Source organism: Chelonoidis abingdonii, chromosome 8 (genome assembly GCF_003597395.2).
Source record: "Chelonoidis abingdonii isolate Lonesome George chromosome 8, CheloAbing_2.0, whole genome shotgun sequence".
Classification (NCBI taxonomy): domain Eukaryota; kingdom Metazoa; phylum Chordata; order Testudines; family Testudinidae; genus Chelonoidis; species Chelonoidis abingdonii.
The window spans coordinates 93,018,410-93,040,005 of NC_133776.1; the positions used below are offsets into that span (position 1 = coordinate 93,018,410).

General features: G+C 42.2%; 1 protein-coding gene across 9 annotated transcripts in view; it reads left to right on the plus strand.

The window, feature by feature from the left end:
- KIAA1210 (KIAA1210 ortholog) overlaps positions 1 to 21,596 on the plus strand; it is an 88,235-nt gene that overhangs the window by 28,343 nt on the left and 38,296 nt on the right. For 8 of the 9 annotated variants that reach the window (XM_075068851.1, XM_032767079.2, XM_032767071.2 and 5 more), the window contains one exon: positions 20,795 to 20,871. In XM_075068851.1, coding sequence (XP_074924952.1) covers positions 20,805 to 20,871 — 67 coding nt within the window. In that variant the 5' untranslated portion in view covers positions 20,795 to 20,804. Of the gene's footprint in view, positions 1 to 10,403; positions 10,562 to 20,794; positions 20,872 to 21,596 lie in introns of those variants that run through there. The other variant, XM_075068852.1, reaches the window with a different exon arrangement.

The following is a 21,596-nucleotide window of genomic DNA, read 5'->3' on the forward strand; positions in this document are numbered from 1 at the left end:
TTTTTTAAAATAAAGACAATCCTGAACAGTTGGCTCCCATTATTCCTGTGTGAAACCCAGATGCCTGGGTTCACCGGGCTCCATGAAAACTTTGTGCCTGGACTCATTTTCCATGGCCCTGAGTTTCTTTTTAGTATAACCCACACACCTGCTGGGTGTGGTGCTGTGTCCCATTGAGTGCCAATGAGACCACTAAGAGAAAGATTAATGAGTTTTCTCTACAGCCTTAGCTACCTGCCATATTTTGCTTATGCAGTAGAGGCTCATGCACTAAGCTCCAGAGGTCCCAGGTTCAGTCCCGCCCGCCCGCCGATGACTGGGATCTGTCAGCGTTACATTAGCATGAACTCCAACAACAAAGGGTGAAATCCCTGCCCCATGGAAGTCAATGGTGGCGTAGCCACTGACTTCTGTAGGGCCAGGATTTCACCCACAGTGTGTGGTGTTATGCTGTTGGTTTATGCCTGAGGAGCACTGTTAGAATCTCATGCTTTCAAGCACCAAAGAAGTGCCTTGTCATCAGTAGTTGAGAAGTGCAGTGACTTATTGCTATCGTTAGAATCTGGCTCATTAATTTTATTCATTATTTTAAAAATATACTTTAAAGATCATTTTTGCAGTTATTTATGTAGTGTCTTCTTCTACTACAAAAAGTAGCTCCTAGTAACAGAATGCCACAGTCCACTCCTGAGGAACATTTTAAGGAAGTGTTTCCTCAGAAGTAGGTGCTGATGTGGATGGGAAATGGATAAGTGGGTTGGGCTGGCTGGTGGGTTTGGACTCCGTGCAAATGTAAGGGAGAGAGGAGGGGTTCCCTATGGAGAGAGGATCTAGAGTGTGGACTGAGCAAGTCCTGTTCTTTACACAGGAAATGTAGTATGAAGGAACCACATTGGCACAGTGGGGTCCAAATAACTGTTCTCTAGCTATACACGATATGCAAAGCTTAGTTTTTTACTTACACACACACACACACACACACATACACACACAGAGGCATGGAACACAGAGTGCCACCAGAGAGCTCAGAAACTATTTAAAGGGATACTACCCAATTCCTATATACTACACCTTCCCGCACACACACACACACTTCATTCTCTTCCCACTAGGATGCCTTACTGAGGTAGTGCTTTCCCATCAACATTTCCACATACACTGAACATAAAAGCCCAAAGGATTGGTTGTATGCATCTCGCTGAAGAGACCCCAGCTGTGCACAGGGAGTCAGTGCACAGCTGTGGCAACCTCAGAAAGGCCCAGCTGACTGAACAGAATGGGGCTTTTGCAATCAATGTTCCCAGCAATACTCTTTACTGGAATTAAACTACATATTCTGATGAACTTTGCATGGTCTTTCTGACATTAATTTGAATGGGTAATGAGATGCAGTAACATGCCACAACCCCTAGCACAAATTGGAAACAAATTTTACCAAATGTCATAGTTAGAGCCTTATGGTTTTTACAAATCTGAAATAACACAAAATAAAACGAAAAACTTTACTCAGCAGCAGTGGCTCCTGCTGCTCCTGTTCCAGAGAGCTGGGCTCAGTTCCCCACACTGGGCATTGCAACCTGGAGTACAAGAGTGCAGCACCCCTGACTCAGATTTGGCCATCAGGATGGAGGGCCAGGTAGGCCAGACCTGAGCAGCACTGCAACTCCATACTCCAGGTCGCAACACATGGAGCAGAGAGCCTGGCCCAGGCCTGCAGGACAGGACCTGCCACCACAAGGTGAGTGCAGGGCAGGCTTGCTCTGCAATTTCCTGCTCCCACCAGAGGCAGGACCTGATCCCCCCCGCCCCCCAAGAGCCCCATGGATAAAATAGATAAAATGAAATAACATGAAATTCCCTCAAAATAAAAAAAAAATTATAAAAAATTTCACTGGCTCTCATCCTAGTTGTGTTATCTTTAAAATACTTTTCCTCCAAAGGATTCAAAGTACTGTAAAAACCATTATGAGCAATCTCTTAATCAATTTCTCTGCTGTCTTCTGCAAAGGCAGCATCCAGGTAATAATACAAACACCCCTTCGCGACAATTTTGAACCCTGAGAGTAATGCTGCAGTAGCCCACTGAAAGTGCAGGAGAATTGAGGAAGGCAAAATATGCTTGCCCAAAATGGATTTTGGGCCAGGACATGGGGGTTAACACCCACACTCTTGTACTCTTGGAAGGCACCATGAAATCTTTAGTGACCACATTAACTGTGGACCAGTTAAGTGTGCTTAATTGTAGTATATTATAGAAATACTTTCTGAGCTGGCATGTGGAACTTTCAGCCAAGTATTTCAAGTCACTTCTAACACACTATATTTGTCTTTGAAAATTAGCAGTTTGCACTGAGCATCAGGGAACGTTACTATTCAAGTAACTAAATTATAGCATGTTTAGCATTACAAACTATATATTTAGTAGTACTGAAAACTCAAAGGCCAGAGATATGAACCAGTACCCAACCCGGGATTTACAGAACATAGTCCCATTTGGCCCAGGGTTGTGATTCCTTATGGCACAAGGCTCAGGCCTGCTACAATGAGACTGCTAAATGAGGATGATTAGCTAGAAGCCTTTTAGGAAGAGGAACTGTATAAAGAAATTCAGGCCGCATATACTCACCCCACTAAAAAGAAACATTGTTACTGAGATGAAACAGAATTGTTGACAGTAGAAATCATGAGCCTGACTGTGCAGACAATTACTAGTGGGCATTGTACCACTGGAGATGTTTACCAGGAACAGTGCTCATTTCTGTGAATAAGTGTTTACAGGACCAGGCCCTGTTGTCTTACGTAAGTATTAAAAGAGAGTGCATGGGATAAGAGGGAAGGTCCTTTCCTGGATCAGTAACTGGGTAAAAGTTAGGAAATAAAGGGTAGGAATAAATGCTCAGTTTTCAGAATGAGATACATAAATAGCAGTGTCACCCAAGGAGCCATACTGGGACCAGTGCTGTTCAACATATTCATAAAGGATTTGGAAAAGGGAGTAAATGGTGAAGTGGAAAAATTTGCAGATGATACAAAACTATTCAAGATGGTTAAATCCAAAGCTGACTGCAAAGAATTACAAAAGGTACTCACAAAACTGGGTGATTGGGAAAAGAAATGGCAGATGAAATTCAGTGTTAATAAATGCAAAGTAATGCACATGGGAAAACATAATCCGAACTATACATTTAGGATGATGGGGTCTAAATTAGCTGTTACCACTTAAAAAAGAGATCTTGGAGTCATCATGGATAGTTCTCTGAAAACATCCACTCAGTGTGCAGGGACAGTCAAAAAAAGCTAACAAAACGTTAGGAACCATTAGGAAAGGGGTAGATAATAAGAAAGTAAATATCATAATACCACTATAGAAATCCATGGCACACCCACATCTTAAATACTGCGTGCAGTTCTAGTTCCCCCATCTCAAAAATGGTGTATTAGAATTGGAAAAAGTACAGAGAAGGGCAACAAAATTCTTAGTGGTGTGGAACACCTTTCATATGAGGAGAGTTTAAAAAGACTGGGACTGGCCATTTTACGAAGAGAAGACTGAGGGACGATATGATAGAGGTCTATAAATCATGACTGGTGTGGAGAAAGCAACTAAGGACGTGTTATTTACCCTCTTCATTTTGCACAAGTACCAGGGATCACCCAATGTCATTAATAGGCAGCACGTTTAAAACAAACGTAAGGAAGTATTTCTTCACACAATGCACAGTCCATCTGTGGAATCATTACCAGGGGATGTTGTGAAGGCCAAAAGTATAACTGGATTAAAAAAAGAGTTAGGCAAGTTCATGGAGGACAGGTCCATCAATGTCTATTAGTCAAGATGGTCAGGGGATACATCTTGGGTGTTCCTAAACCTCTGACTGCCAGAAGCTGGGACTGGGCGACCAGGAGGGATCACTTGATAATTGCCCTGTTTTGTTCATTCCCTCTGAATGGGTGCACTGGCCACTGTAAGAAGACAGGATACTAGGTTAGATGGACTGTTGGTCTGACCTGATATGGCCATTCTTATGTTCTTATTTTAGCAAATGTAGCTGTAAGGGAAATGGCAGAGTTGTGGCACTGTAGATGATTAGCTGCAGTTGGTACAAAACATACCATTTAAAAAAAAATTAGATCATTGATTTACTTTTAGTCATTTCATCCCATTTGGATCATACTACCATAGAAAGTTCAGTTGTTAATCTAATGCAGGTAGTGAGTCACTCCATCTCTCCTAATTTTTATTCTGTTATCCCTCATTTCTGTGGATGGTATTTGTTTTTGCAGATATATTTATTGGCTGCAGTCACAAAACTTCTAAATGGGTATTTGTCGTTGTTCCATTTCAGCAAATAAGGACATTTTCCTAGCGGCAAATTAATGGGAATTTGGGGGACACACAACTGAAAATTCTTTCCCCATTTTTTTTAATCAAACAGAACCCTTTCAGGTAGACATAATCCCAAAAGATGTGAAGGTGATTCCCTGTTCCGTGGCATCCTTTCTAGCATTTTACTGTGAATTCTGTGTTTGTTATTTTAGAAAACTAAAGTGAAAATATTTAATCATAGTTTTCCATTGTGTCATGTTCATAGAGGGGAACTTGAATTGCTCAAAGGGTGTATCTATACTACAGTTGGAGGTGTGCTTACATCTTGAGTAGGTGTACCCCTGCTAGCTTTAATCTATCTAGCACAGCTAAAAATAGCAGTGAAGATGATGTGGCATGGATTAGCAATGTGAGTACATATTCAAGGCTCCAAGTGGACTGTCTAACCTATGCCAGGGTCCATACCGCCACTCTTCACTGCTATTTTTAGCTGTGTGAGCTAGATTAAAGCTATCATGGGTAAACCTTCCTGAGCTGCAAGCACACCTCTAGTTGCAGTGTAGACAAAACTAAAGTATCTGGCTTTGTAACCCTCCAACCATCTGGAGAGATTTGCCGGTAATTTCCTTGTCATACATAGAGCCCCCAAGAGTTTAAAATCTCCAATATGGTCTAGATTTGGCTTTAAAAGTTGAAACCTTGCTACAGCTGCTTACAGCAAAACGTTTATTAGGTCCGATTTCCACGTCAAAGGCAGGACTTAACTGAATTGGTATAGTGAGATCTACAGCCAAATGCCGCCCTGCTTTCTCTGATACCAGAGTGAATCTATCACTGGGGAAAAGGAAAAACAGTCCCCCTGGCATAATATGGGGGAAGCTATAATTCTGAAAGTTGGTGCTCAAAGTAGTGTTGTAAGAAAATAGATAAGCAGAAGACGCACAAAGCTCTATCTGATATTGGACAACCTTTCAGTCCTGAATCAAATCACTTCCAGTTCACATTTCAAGCCTGGTAAAACAATAATCAAGGAGCTTTACTAAATAAAATATTAGAAACAAATTAATTGCAGGCCTGTTGGCTCTTCCCAGCTCTTATCTTCCTCATTTTATTTTCATTAATCATTGTTATTGGGGTAGCACCTAGTCCTGGACCAGGGCCTTACTGTGCTAAGCAGCGTGGAAACATGCAGAAATACAGTCACTTACAGTTTTATCTGATTTTGCCTTTGCTATTTACAAACTCTAAGCAGTGATTGCTGATTTAGTATATTTGTAATCAGGACTGCACCAGCACTTCAGCTTTTCCAGAATGATAGAGATTAGAAAACAGAGGCATGATCTACACAGAACTTTTATGCTAGTTACGAGGTTTTCTTTAACCTAATAGTTATACTGCGACAACCTCTAGTGTGGTGAGCCAGTATAGTTTAAGCCAGTGGCTCTCAAACTTTTTTACTGGTGACACCTTTCACATAGCAAGTTTCTGAGTGCAACCCTCCTTATAAATTAAAAACACTTTTTAATATATTTAACACTATTATAAATGCTGGAGGCAAAGCGAGGTTTAGGGTGGAGGTTGACAGCTCGCAGCCCCCCATGTAATAACCTTGCGACCCCCTGAGGGGGTTCCAACCCCCAGTTTGAGAACTCCTGGTTTAAGCAGTATAATGTTGGTATATAGACAAGCCATGAGTTAGCTTTGGCATGACTGGTTAAAGAACAAAGAGGGTGCTCCAACTTACAGTTTTTGTTGGGGCTGTTTCTCTTGGCCTTGTAACTCCAGAAGTCTGGTGATAATTAAGTGAATCATACTCTTTGACTCTTATTCATAAAGAATTCACTAACGCTTATTCATTCTGAGAAATATCCAGCTATGTGTTTGCCAGACAACGAATGTATGACTCTTGTCCAACTGTGGAGTTCTTGAGTCACACAGTCACTCAAATTCAAGTGGGATGTATTTTGAGAAATATGTAGCTCTGAGGAAAATGCTCATGCTGCCTTTGGTGTAATTCTGTTTACCATCAAACTATGTAACTGGAGCAACATGTCAGTGGCTAGAAACCTGACTGGGATGTGGAGTTATTTTGCTGATTCACTTTGGCAACCAGACAAGGTTGCTTCTGTTTGTTACAAAAAGGGTTAAAATATCTTCCTTTGAGCTGGAGAGAAACTGAGAGTGGTGGGTGGGTGTCCTGGTTGGTTCTCATGCTGTTGCTTGTATAGCATAAAGGTGGGTATCCTGGAGGGAAAAATTCCTAGAAACAGCCAAGCTCATTGAGGGAAAAAAGTCTGAGGGTTATGATTTGTGGTTATGTTTGTTAACAAGGTGAAATTCAGAAAGTGGGTACGTCTTTGTATCACACTCAAGATATCCGTGAACAGGGGATGCTGTCATTCCACCTACAGGTCCTATCTACCCCCACTAGAGTCCCCTGGGCTGCTTGATAGATGAATAGAGATGTCTTGTGAGCTATTGCATCCTTCCAGTTAGTGGCCTGGTTATTGTCATGAAGCGGTGTCACTATGGGTTTCAGCAAACACCTTTTCTGCCTTCAGCTTTGGGCATTTGCCAGCAGGATTCTTCATTGGCTACACCTCTACAGAGAAATAGCATTGGGTGTAGCTGTGGAAATACAGGGAAGATGTTACAATTCTCTTTTCTGTGTACTGCACCTTTAAATGACTTTCTAAAAGATGTGATCTTCTTGAGCAAGTTACTGGGCTTGATACAGGAATTACTTGGTGCATTTCTGTGGCTTGAGTTATGCAGAAACTCAGATGAGATGATTCTGGTAGTCCATTCTGCCATTATAATCTATGTAAGGAGTTTGCCTGCCTGTGCTGAGTGGCAGTCCTCTGAGTTGAGTCAGTATGAGTACCAGAGAGAGAGAGTGTGTGTCTATATCTATATCTATATCTATCTATCTATCTGGTGACAAGGGCTATATATGTACCTAGATAGACATCTGTATAGACTGACTTTCTTTCATTGGTAGGAAACAGATCTCCCAGGATGAAAATACATGGTTGTCTTTTTGCTTGTAAGCAAAAAACACAAAGGAAATTTTATGCAGCCTTATTCCTCGTTTTGTTTCAGTCTGATTGATTTTGAGTTAGTGGATAAGACTAAAAGGATGGCTGACATGACTGATCAGTCACTAGACCATTTGACTAGCTTGATCTTAAAATTAACTTCAACCCACTTGCAGGGCATGACAGGCAGGCTATGTGCCATCATTATAGCAAAGTTTAGTCCATATCGCTACTACATCGCCTAAGTGTTTGACATCATAGGGATGTGTGTGACCTCAGACGCTTGTTTAAATCCAGTTGGAGCTAATTCCGTGAGGCTTACATTGGCCAGGTCAGGCTCCGGGGACTTGTTCACACTAGCAAGAGTATGAAAGGCAAACAGCAGGAAAACGCAGCCAGAGCTCATTGAGTAATCACCATGATTAAAAATACCTGCCTCCATTCACATCAGCAGTTTGGATTAAATCTTGTGTGCACCCCCAGTAGATCAAGAAGGGGAAAATAATTGAAGGTAAAAAGCTGGCTTTCTGTTTCTGACTCTTACTGGGATGAACAAGTTGGACAACTTTCTCCTGTTTCCCTGCAGATAAGAGTTGGTCTGTTTTTGTGGTTTAGGTTTTACATTTTAGAGTAGGAATGATCAAAGAAAGGGCTGTGATAAGAAACAGCTCTCTGCTCTTTTAGTAATTCTAAAAATACCCCATAGATCAAGTGCATGTCCTCCTTCCCTAGGCTGAGAGCTAGTGTTTGTTTAACAATGGGAATTTACTAGATTTGTATTTAAATAACGCCCTAATTAATGGTACTAAAAGCCCTATCGTCACAAGAATAACCCGCCAGTGGAATCCCTCTTGCTTTTTAAAAAAATACAAATTGTATCTTTGCTCTGCTCCTTCTTAATTCCTTCTGTGCAGCTCATGGCCTGACCCCAAAGACCCTAAATAATTCTGCCTCCCCCAACCCTTCTTTTTCTAATGCTATTTATTTTCCATTCTTATTTTCTCCAACTCCTCCTTCTCTATGTTGGTCCCTTCAGCCCCTTCTCCCAATATTTGCTTTGCATTTTCTTTGATGCACCATCTACAGACTCTCTTGTTTTCTTCCAGTGTGTCATGTGCTTCTCCACCTTCAAAACACAAGGGGCTGGATTCTCAGCTGGTGTAAATCAGCAATGGTTCTATTGATTTACCCCTGCTGAGGATCTCGTCCCATTGTGCGTATGAAGTGTGGCATTCCTGCTTTAACTTCCTCACTGGCCATCCTCCCATTGCCATTTACAGGGTGAGGTGATTTTTGGATCCCACAGAAGGAGCTCGATTTCTCCTCCCATCACCAAATAGTTCCTGTTCCCACACCGAGCCCCCATCCTATTAATTCTGACCCCCTCTGCCCCTCCAGAGGTTATCCACTCTCCCAGGCCTGGGAGCACTGCAGTAAGAATCCTTCTCTCCCTTCCAGGCTGGGGGCCAGCTCCAGGAGCTCTTCACTCCCCACCCGGCTCCTTCCCAGGCCAGGTACTGCTGAGGGAGGGAGGAGAAGCTGGGGTCCCCTAGTGCCTGTTGCCCCCAGGAGGGGATGGGGAAGGGGAACCGCCCTGAGCCGCTGGGCTCTTTAGCTCTTTCCTGTGTGACTGGCTTTAGGCTGTGGAGGCGAAGGGGAGTGGGACAGAGCTTTTTCCAATAGCAGCTCTGATTGGTTGGTCAGCCCCAAGAGGAAGGCAGTTGGGGTAAGCAGCCAATCTGAGGGGAGTTCTCTCCCCAGGAAAGGCTTAAATTCATTAGAGGGCTGCAGAGTCTCTGTCCTCCTGAGGCTGGTCTCTGGCCCCTGCCAAAATCCTGTCATAGTGAAAACATCACGAAAATGGGCCACATTGAGAACTTGCAGTAGATGTTACCACCAGCTGGATTGTGGGACGGCAGATGAAGAGAGGTTTCCCGAGTTTACTGCCAAGAGCAGACTATTAAGCCTGCATATTATTTGCATTCTCACAACCTAAAGAGGATTGACTGTTTTTACTAAAGTGAATTCTTATGGCACAGCTAAACCTCTGAAAGTTTCTGCCAGCATCTACTTTCCTCCATGCACTTTGAATTCCTGGGCCACTAAATATCTGTATTAAATCCTCTTGGATTCCAATTTGCCCAGGGAAATTCAATCTATGTGAAGTGGTTTTCCCCCGCCCCCCGCTACTTTGTAACCTGCCAACTGAGGGGTAATTGGCTGTTTTGGAGAGGATCTAAAAAAAGGTTTAGACACATCCTTAATATCACATGTCTTAAAACTGGCATTCAATTCATTGTTGTTTTAGTCCATTTTCCTCACCATTGTTAGCGTTTATGAAGTATAACTCATTATTAAAAAGACTCCAGAATCTCTCATTTTTGGGCCACGTCCTTTCGATTTTGTTACCTACAATAAGATTGTGCCTTTCAATAAGATAAATGTGAGACTCAGACATGTAGCTGCGGCAAGGATGTAGACCAGCAATGTTACTGCTGTTTCCATTTATAACTTGTATTGTGGTAAAATGCAAGAAACCCCAGTCAGGGGCTGGAAGACCATTGTACTAGGCACTGTAATTATAGCAACAATACCTAGCTCCTACATAGTGCTTTTCATCCTTTGATCTCAAAGTGCTTGCGGTATCATTATCCCCATTTTACAAATGGAGAAATTGAGGCACGGGGTGATGCAGCTCACCCAGTATCCAGTGGCGGAGATGGAAATAGCACCCATGTCTTCTGAGTCCTGGTCCAGTGCTCTATCCACTAAGCTATTGTATAAAAGACAATCTGTGACCGAAAGAGTTTAAGGTCTAAACATAGGATGAGATGCAAGATGTGGAGCTAAACAGTTTAGGGTGGAGAGGACCAGGTAATGGTGGAAGGATTGTATTTAGTACAGTAAACAGCAGTTCCAGCATGCCCATTGCCTAGCTATTTTTGAATAATTTTTGTTTTGTTTTTAAGCATGTGGAGTGACAGAGAGAGTCACAGTGTTGGTTTCGTCCTGATGCCAGAGTCTCTTGCATTTTGACTCCGCTTGCATGAGGAATGTCTGCTGTTTAGTGATAGTGGCTTGACATTTCCTATTGCTGACCTCTTGCAACATCTCCATGGGCAGCAAGGCTTTCTGGATGTGTCCACTCTCCAAATGGTGAAGTCAGCGTTCTGCAGCATCTTCAAGGATCTTAAATGTATGTTTTCCAAACCACTCCCAAATTTCTCAGGGTCATGAAGCTTTGAAAAGGTCACATAAGGCCAACAATGCACTTGAGTCTCCCAGTGCAGTTGCTGGATAACGATGTTGATTCCCATCTTAAAATAATGGATGTTCAGTGTGGAAGAGCAAGACATCTGGGAGTGGGCCGCCTCATTCCAACTGTCTCCTAAAAGTTTCCTGGTGGTGGTTTAAAAAGGATGAATTGCTGTGTTGGGAAAAAGTTTTGACCGATTTCTAATAAGGTGCAAATCAATACAGTATAGCTCTATTGAGGTCACTGAATCTATGCTGCTTTACAACAGGAAAGGATTTGTCTGTCCCATAATATTGGCTAAAATCCTGTCCACTCTGAGGTCCTAACTGTATGTGCTTCAGTCCTTTATAATATGGTTTCACCATACTTTTCCCGACTTATGTGGACAGGATATTTTTTCCTGCTAAATGTTTTGGAGAAAACATGCTATAGATCATTATGCAGGAGGTTTGGCTAATCCGGTTGCAACTGGCACAATCTTAGTGTAGAAAGGCTAGCATTGAAATCAGTGGAAGTTAGGTGCGTCAATACTTTTGAGGATCTGGGCCTGAGTCTCATGACTGTAGAGAGGGGAATGAACTGATTGAGATATTGCACCATACAACATAAAGAGGCGTTAGTGTTCCTCGTTCCAGTGTTGTTAACTCCGGTTTGTTTTTCCACCTAGTTTGGAAGGGTAGCTTATGAATGTTTTTTGTCTCATTTTGCCCTTCCCCCTTCTGATCCCTTTGGCTTTTCACACAATTACAGACTGAGTCTGTGTGGCTGTATGAAAGGCATTTCCTCCTGTTGCATTTAAAAAATAAATAAATCCTAGAATTCAGCTCAGCAGCTGCTTTCCATTAGTGCTACATACACGCACGCTAGGAGGGCAGAGTGTGATGCTTCGGACACTGCTGGGTAGCAGAAATCCTTCAGAAACTCTGTCAGGAAAAGCCTCTGGAATGCAAACTGTGGAGGAAAAGAACTCAGTGGCTTTGGGCCCTGCTTTCTACTCAGGCAAACCGCCTCAAGAAAGTGATGAATAGGGCCTTTTCTACGAACTGTTCCTTGCTCTAGAGATCTCTGTAGGGCATGGAGTCAAGCGCTGTCTCAGGCGTCAGGGAATTTTGACCCCTTGTTGATCCTCAGAGAGAATTTTAATTGATATTAAATATCGTCTTGCTGCTTATCCAGCCTTTCTGGTGGCAATTAATACTGTGTTATTTGTGATCCTTGGGAAAAGGCCTTTAACCTTTCTTAAGTTTCAGGGTGAAAACTCTCTTTGCATGCAAATTAGTCTTTATTAAGATCCTATCACTCATCAGCTTCACTGTCACTAGAGGGGTTTTTTCTTTCTCAAATTTCTCTCTCTCTCACTATGACCAGTGCTAATCACAATGAGAGTGTTTTAACTACCATGCTGTTATGCCTACCATGGCTTAGAGCAGCCAGGGGCCTGTCTCCATTAGCGCTCTCATTAGTGATGGTAGCAACAGTGGCAAATTTTTAAGACCAGCCTAGTGCAGAAGAGGCTGTGGATCCTTTTTTGATATCCGGTAAGTCAGGGTCAGGTTTGGATCCCCTGACTTGTACTAGCAGCTGCCTTCAGTAGGACTATTTGTGGAGTAAGATACTACTCAACATGAGTAAGGGGATCAGAATCTGGCCCGCAAAGTGCAGTTTTGCTGTGCTCGTCATACAAAGAGCATGGTGAGGTTCCACATTTGTAGTGTTTCAATAGCTTTCAGCTCTAATTTTCTCAGGGGATCTGAAAGTTGAGCAGTACTCTTACTGGCTTCACTATGATCAACTCTAGAATCTTTTTCAGGGAGGCTGGACAGGGGAAACTGAGGGCAGAATTTGGCCCTGTCAGTGGAATTTAGTAAACAATTATGTTGATGGTGCGTGAGCAAGAACAGAACCCAGTTTGCTGCCCTGTGTTTACTCTGGTGGGCTAACTGGAGGTGCGTCCTGCAGGATGAATGACTCAAATTCAACCCTTAGAGACATATGGGGAGATAATGTTTGTGTATTGACATAGTGGTCAACAGTCTAATCAACAGTCCCCGTCTATGCTGTATTCTGTTATGCTGTATTCTGTTAATTCAGAGAAGAAGATCCTAGCATTTAAATGAACTGTAAACATAGGATATTGCTGTGTTCATCTCTCTTTGACATGTGTAGCCAATCAGCTGTGAATGGTGGAAAAACAGGCAATTGCCTTATGTTAATTCCTGTAGCTATGTCCTGGTGATGGACCTACTTCAAAGTTGCCCTGATTGCCTATTATAAACCAAGGGACTCCAACTTGTCAAAGAAGGCCTGAAATTGTGTAAAAGATCCTTGGGTCCTGATCCTGTCTTCTCAGATTTGCTTAAGCTCCACTAGAGGAAGTTTGAGTCGCACGATTGTGGTCCCAGTTAAGCTGGAACACCCTGAATATGATGATGGACGTTGGACTATAACCTATGCGCTAAATTCTAAAAGAACTCTTTGCAACTACAAAGCTCACCATCTCTGCTATGAATCTGAACCTCAAGAATTAAGCTCCACTGTCTCATGTCTCAGAGTATTGAAAATGTTGCTGCGAATGGCCATGCCTTCATTTGACCTGATATTTTTATCAGCAGAAATCAATATACATATTGCATTTTTGAAAAGCCCTTGCCTAATGGCTTAGTGCCATGGGGAAGTTCGCATGTTGCACATGGTTAGTACAGCTGATTGAAAGACTGGCCAGGATACATCCGCTGTATTGATACACCAGCCGCAGCAGTGTGTCTGTCAGCTCTCATTACACTTTAGAAATGGTGAAGTTCCAAGGATTCAATCAATTAATGCCTCACATGCCTTGCTATTGATAGTTTGTCATTTTCTCTCTCTACATTACCATGACAGACACCCATAGTCCAGGGCATATTATCCATAATCTTTGACGTCTGTTCTTTCTGAAGTTATGAGTAATTTACAACATAGCCAGTGGACTACAACCCTGCTTGACTTAGGTTCTTAAATTCTGAGTCTGTTTAAAATATTTCAACAAATATTTTTCTGGTACAGCTCGTTGTTTTTAAATTTGAATATTTGTTCATTGAAAGCTTGGGAAAACTTTGTTATGCTTCCTCTCCCTCCCAAATCACTGTTTCATACTTAAGACAATAATAGCGATGTGATCTAGTGCTAGATGTAGATTCTTTGTGTGCCCTTAAATAAGTCGCTTTACCTACATATGCCTCAGTCAGTCCAGCTGTAAAATTGGGTAAATGCAGGAGCTAATTTGACTGCAGATGCTGCCCGTCAACTGAATCATCACTGTACATTTAAAAAAAATTACCAAATTGAAAAAAATGGTTACATTTAGAAGCATGACTGTCAAAATTTAATCAAGTTCTAGCAAGACTCTTGGTGAGCAGATGAGATTATAAAGTGATAATATAAATGTATAACAGATGAAAACAAAGCAAGGAAAGCTAGCCAGCATGAAATCAACATTGCACCAAATTCTGATCTCATTTGTAGTGGTGTAAATTACTCAGAATCTGAACCATCCTGTAAAAATGAGTAGAGATCTGGGGATCTCAAATTTGTCAATTTTAGTTTATTGAACACTTTCATGACACTTAATTTCAAATAGATGTCCCCCTACTTGAAAGAAAATTGAATGCAATAAACATTTACAATATATAAGGAGCAATGAAAAAAACGAGACAAAACTTCCTATTGATCACCACTTTAGCCAGAATACATGGGAAAGATAGACATTACAGAAGAAAGACCATGACAAAACATTAGGAAAAAGAAAGAGAAGAGATGATCTGAAAGGTATAATGCCTCTCCATGACTGCAAAGAAAAAATCATAGCAGACAGATATGCCTTGCAGAAGAGAAGAATGAGGGGGGATTTGATAACTGCTTTCAACTACCTGAAAGGGGGTTCCAAAGAGGATGGATCTAGACTGTTCTCAGTGGTAACAGATGACAGAGAGCATAAATTCGGTCTCCGTTGCCGTGGCGGGAGTATGGTTAGGTATTAGGAAACTATTTCACTAGGAGGGTGGTGAAAGCCACTGGAATGGGTTACCTAGGGAGGTGGTAGAATCTCTCTTAGAGTTTTTAAGTAGGCTTGAAGCCCTGGCTGGGATGATTTTTTGGGGATTGGTCTGCTTTGAGCGGGGTGGACTTAGATACTCCTGAGTCTCTTCACCTCTGATATTCTATGATTAGCATTCAATTATTATTATTGTCTAACAGTTATTTGAAGATACCTTCAAACCAGCTGTATTTTAAAAAGGTTGAATTCAATCAGTGTCTAATGCAGGGCTTTTCTATTCACCAGTGGACTGGTGCTCTCACTATAGGTTCTCATACTTTTGGGGCTAAATTACATTAGTTTACCCATCTGTAAAGCTGGTATAAAAATTCTCCCCTCATGTGATGTTGAAAGTCTTAACTAATAAATATTGGCAAAACACTTTGAGTCAGAAAATGGCCAAATAAAGACCAGATTAAAGTCTATTGGAGCAGGTTTTGCATTTAAATTGATATTATTTATTAATAAAATCTTTTTGCTCCTTAAATTCTGGCATATTATATCATTTATCTTCCACAACAAAGGACAAGATTTTTTTTTATTGTAGAGCTGTCTTGCTAAAACTGTCATATTTCCATTGTTGCTTGACATTTGAACTGTCACTTTTGTGGTCTGCTGCTTTAATTCTTTTGTATCTGAAGGAGTACTGGAAAATACAAACTGGAGCCACTTAACTTTGTATGATCTTGAAAACTAGATTTAACTTTTGTTTTAGTCAAGGGGGGAAATGATGCTCTCCGCTAACGACTGATCAATAGACCTATTTGCAATAGGGTTTTGAAGCTTGTGGCCAAAAGCTGATTGCACTAAATCCAAAATAGATTTGATCTAACAGATGAACTCAGCTTCCACATGTGTAGCATAGCCCAGGATACCGGTTCAATGCAAATACTTAATTCTTTTTTAATAATACTGACAGGGTAGCACAGTGACTGCTGTAGGGAGACACCATAGGACAGACAGGAGCAGTGCCAGGGTTTCTGGTGCCCTAGGCAGAATTTGGGGGGCGGCATTTTGTGCGCTCCCCATAGGGTGCGCGGGAGCTTCCAGTTCTGCTCTCGTCGCACTGCCGAAGAAGGACCCTCCGCCGAAATGCCGCAGGCGACAGCGGCGGTCATAGAGCTGCTCAATTGCCTGCTGCTGTTTTCCACGGCACGTTGGCAGAAGGTCCTTCTTCGGGGGTACGGGAGCAGAACCGGAAGCTCCCGTGCGCCCCGTGGGGAGCACACAAAATGCTGCCCCCTGAATCCTGGCGCGCTAGGCAACCGCCTAGAGTCGCCTAATAGAAGCGCCGTCCCTGAGGACAGAACATGTGAATTCTCAGCAGCTCATCTCTCTTACTGAAGTTGTGTTTGGACTTCAAAAAATAAATAAATAAAAATTTAAAAAAAAAAAGCCAGATTGGTCCTTTTTGCATGATTTTGACAGGATTTTGCAGTAGCATGGATGGAGCTGTGTCTGTTTAGTAAATAGCAATTGTAAAGATTCAGTATTCTGAGGATGGGACATGTTACTCTTAGTTGAGCATATTTAATGGATTCTTTCCTTTAATGTAAACTTTGATCCTGACTTCCTGAAAAGAGGGCTGTGCTGTGGAGAAGCAATGCTGCTTTGTTAGTTTTGGGGCGGGAAGGAGAAAGAGGGTTGTTACTGAAAAGTGAAGAAAAGACTTGTGGTTGAAGTAAGTGGGGTGCTGTGGGCAGCTTCATTTTCGGGACCCCTCCCTCAGGACCCAGCCAAGAAAAAGAACATTCTATCTTATCTCCCTTTCCCACCTCCATCCCCCGTTTTTATTCTTTTTTTCTTCATCCTCCTCCTATATTATAAATAACAGGAAGTAAATGAGAATAAAGTGAGGTACCTTGATTGTTTTTGTAGTCAAACTTTTTTTTCCACAGGTCACTTGAAAATTGCGGAGGGTCTCGGTGGACCACTTAGCTGACTATTGTAAAGTGCTTTGGATAAGAGCGCTTTATTAAAAAAAACTTAATAACCTTTCCTTGGCCCACCTGAATGGAGTTCTGAGACCACAGTTTGAGAACTTCTGGCCTAGATGAAAGCTTGTATTTGCATTACGCTAACGTGAAAAATGTGTGAAAATAAAAAGTATAGATGATGCATGAATGGAAAGTAAAAGTTAACTTCCTCTGAAGAAACATATTAAATTTGGAAAAAAAATATATGTATTCAGATAGCTTTTTTTTTTTTTACACTTTTTTTCTTTACAAAATCAACCTCATTGTTTTTGATAAAATGAATTAAATGTTTCACTTCATCTTCAAAAATATTTGTGTCTATGTCCTCTCGGTAGAATTCACTTAATTTCTTACTGTAGTGGCTTTTAGCATTTTCGTCCATTCTTCTGTCAAAAAAACACGCAAAATAAATCAACAGTTTTCTTTAGAGATTCACCTCTACCCTGCAATTACACTGTTATTGTGTCACAAATAACATTGATGGTCTTAATGATGATCTTCTCTTTCCCTTTTAAATTGATTACATTGTCTCTAGTTTCATTGAAAAATAACTTCCTGCTTTTTTTACACTTCTCATCAGATATATCAGAGGAACCTATATTTTCTGTTAATGATAGTACCTGCCTCTGCTTTCTCTGAGCTATAGTCATTTTGAACTTCCATGACAAAACTTTTAACTGAGGCTAACAATTGTGCAACTTTCAAAAAATTTGTATCAACCTTTTGCAGCAATTTGCTGACAGCATTAATTCTTTGAAGTAAATGGTCCCACAAAAGAGTAAAAACAGCAACATCATACGTATCAAACGTTTCTGCTAATGATTTTGCTTCAGTTTTCGCACGTAGTTTTTCAGAATTTGATGTGGCTATGTCTAATAAGGTTTTCTTTATATCATTATAGCTCATTTTCAAAGCCAAAACAATTTCTGCATGAACAGATCACCTGGTGTCACAAATTCTTTTGACTGTCAAATGTTTTTCATTTGCCTGCTTGAAGTGTGATTGTAGCATACTCCACTGATGCGTGGAAACCAAAAAAAGATATTCACATTTTGAACAAAGTCAAAAAAAAGTGTAGCTCCCTCACAAGATTCGGCTGCAGCTTAATTTTAAGAAATGGCGGGAACATGGTATGACTAAGGCCTTGGCTACACTGGTGCTTTACAGTGCTGCAACTTTCTTGCTCAGGGTTGTGAAAAAATACCCCCCTGAGCGCAGCAAGTTACAGCACTGTAAAGCGCCAGTGTGAACACTGCCCCAGCGCTGGGAGAGCGGTTCCCAGCGCTGTAAGCTAATCCCCACAGGGAGGTGGAGTACCTGCAGCGCTGGGAGAGCTAGCCCCCAGCGCTGGCACCGTGACCACACTCGCACTTCAAAGCACTGCCACGGGAGCGCTCCTGCGGCAGCGCTATCCAGCTGCAAGTGTAGCCATACCCTGAGGGCTTGCATTGTTCAGTGTTGCCTGTAGACCTGAATATTTTCCTGCCATATTTGGAGCATTATCAAAACTCTGCTCATGAAAAAATTTCGTGTCCAAACCTAAATTTGAAGTGTTTTTTTCTAAAATAGTTGTCTCTAGACATTCAGAAGTGTGGGATTTTAGCGGGACAAAACAAAGAAATAGCTCTATAACTTCACCATTGCCAGTCACATATCTTAAAATTAATGTTAATTAGGCTACATGACTCACATCTGGTGTTGAATAGACTATTTGGAATAGTATTTGGCATCCTTTACTTCATCAGTGAATTAGTTCCTGAGGCTCTCTGCCATTATAGTGATGAATTCATTGTAGGTTTGGTGTGTTAAAAAGTTAGTGTTCCCTGAGCCACAATACTGATAATTTTTCAAATGTTCTTTGAGAAAATTGTCAAATTCACTAAGATATTCAAAACAGGTTAAAAAAATTATCTTTTTGATTTGACATTGAGGACTCATCATGTCATCTTAGAGCAGGGGTTGGCAAACAACGGCCTGCGGGCCGGATCCGGCCTCTCAGGACTTTGGATCCAGCCTGCGGGATTGCCCCCCATGGTGCCGTGGGCCCCGTGCCACTCTCAGAAGCGGCCGGCACCACTTCCCTGCAGCCCCGGGCAGGGGGGCAGAGGATTCCGTGGATTGTCTTTGTCTCCAGGCGCTGCCTCATGCAGCCTCCATTGGTCAGGAACGGGGAACCGCAGTCAATGGGAGCTTCGGGGGAGGTATCTGGAGGCACAGCAAGGGCAGCGCACATGGAGCCCTCTGCCCCACCTCCCCCAGGGGCCTCAGAACTTTCTAGAGCAGCGCGGGGCCGGGGCCAGGGCAGGCATGCAGGGAGCCTGCCTTGGCCCTGGTGCGCGCTGCTGCCACCCCGGAGCCGCTTTAGGTAAGCGGCACTGGGCCGGAGCCCGAACCCAGCCTGCACCCCTCTTAAACCCCAACTGCCTGCCCTGAGCCCCCTTGTACACCTGCACCCCAACCCCCTGCCCAGAGCCCCCTCATATGCCCCGCACCCCTCCTCTGCCCCAATCCCTTGCCTGAGCCCCTACAGCACACCGCACCCCCTCCCACACCCCGCACTCCCTCCGGCACCTCAACCCCCTTCCCTGGCCCTGCATACAATTTCCCCACCCAGATGTGGCCCTCGGCCCAAAAAGTTTGCCCACTCCTGTCTTAGATGCAGTCCCAAAGAAGACAGCAGTTTGATCGAGGCAACAACACGTCTCAGCACTTTTCTCCAATAAGAACACTCCTTTTCAAACTGAGCTGATAAGTCAGAATCAATACTTCCAGATAATTTACACTGTTGAATGAACTTACACATAGCATTAATATGTTTTAGAAGTTTCGTGATCAGCAATATGTCTTGCAAAGTTTCTCCAATTAGAGTGCCCATTGATGAGTGTTTATTTTCCTTTATGGTCAGGGAATAATTTGCAAACAATAACAGTAGACGGCCTTAGTGGTTTCCGAAAAAATCAGCCAAATTCTCATTTCTGTCATGCCGTTTTTTTCATCCTCAGAAAATGGGACTCATGAAGACCTCTAAATTGCTTTAGTCCTGCAACCTCATACTCTTTTCTCAAATTTTCCATATTACCTATGTTTTTCAGTTTATTTACTAAGAAATATTCTATCATATCAAATTTAACAGATTTTGACCATAATGCAATGTCTTCAGGGTAAGTTTCTTCCCTTACTTTGACAAAATTACCAATATTTTGTAGTTCGATTGTCACTTTTGAGTCCACTTGTTCAACTTTTGCAGTTGTTGTGGTATCCCCACAACTTAGCAAGTGATCAGATACTTCAGATGTTTCCTCGCCCATACTTTCTGATGAATGTCAACTATTCAGTACTTCAAGCTTTTTAAAATACGATGACAAACTCTCTTTTTGCTTAGCTTCGTCTTCTTGCATTGCTTTCATTTTTTGCATTTTTGACTACCAGACTCATAGCGTCGCTTCATTATTGCTAAAAAAACTGATCTTGATTTTAGGCAAAATCTAAAAGAGCAGGGGCATAGCCATGGGTGGGCCTGGATGGGCCATGGACCACTCAGTTAGGTTTAATGCAGTTAATCCCGCATTTTTATCAGACTCTGTAAAAATGGGATTTTGAACCATTACATACTTGTGGCAAATCACAGGCATTATTGCAAAGTGCGGGGGAGGGTGCTTTTGTTCAGTTCGATAATTGATCAAGCAGACAGACTTTGATTGGCAAATGACAGTTTTCTTAGTTGTTGTTATGCTATTGCTGAGACAGCGAAAAAACGGCAAAGCAAAATTCTTTGCTAGACTACTTCAAAAAAACCACGTTTAGATCACAGTTCTCGGAATAAGTTTGTAGAAAGCCTGGACTGTTTTGCGACTTGCAATGCTTATTAAATTCAGTCATTCGTCAGATTTGTCCTGCATTTGGGGCCCCCTGTCGTTGGGGCCCCCGTGCCACCACATGGTTTGTTTCACGGTAAATCCACCACTGGTGGAGTGCAAAATATCTGTGCAAGCCCTTTTTTGTGACTAGTGTCTGGGAACATTCAGCAATGTTCAGTTTCCTTGCTAGGTAGAATGAATCTGTCTCTCTAACATTGTTGAGTGCATTGACTAAAAACTAACACACTGTTTTTATCTTTTATTTCAGTGACTACATCATGGCTACAGGGCCAACAGATGTCATACAGCCACCAGAGGCCAGGGAGATAACTGAGGAATGTGCAGGTAAACGGCTGCTCTTCACATGTGTAGTTAATTTGGCAAGCTGTTGGAAAGCAGGATTCGTTTCTTTAAAAGGAAGCCATGACTGAACTGTTCTTTGGAGTCTCATGAGGTCTTGTAATGGAAAGAAAGAGCCATGCCTTGTATGCAGGGGAATCTTGTTGGGGAAACCAATGTGAAGTCCTGGAGAGTCATAAATTTGTGCAGAATATTTATCTCAAATTCTAATGTTGAATGCCTAGCAAACAGGGCTGTGTAGTCTGCAGAACTGGCTGCTGTGCGTACCTTGCCTGGATCTTATCTTAGAATCCAGCCCTGAGTGTGTGTTGCAGTGGTAACTCCTGTGTAGGGAAGAGGTGATGGACCGTGTCACCACTGTAGCACTTCTTCATGGTTGATGAGCATCCGTGTTTGCTACAGATGTCCACCCATTTGCTTATCCTTCAGTCTGGTGGCCTGGATTGGCACCCTGTCAGCCCCACGAATGAGAGCGACAGTCTAGGGAGAAAAGAGAATGTCTTGTCCAGTCAGAAGATCTGTCTGTCTTCAAAACAAAAAGCTTTTTGCCACTATTCAAGCTGTTCCTCAGTATCAGCAGCAGTAGGATGGGCTGAGGTAGCTCAGGAGCAGTTGTAATATCATCTATTGATGGAGCGTTTGGTTCAGTACTTCAGATGATAACGATCATCTTGCTTATGTGTAAATGCATCTATACTCATCAGTATAGA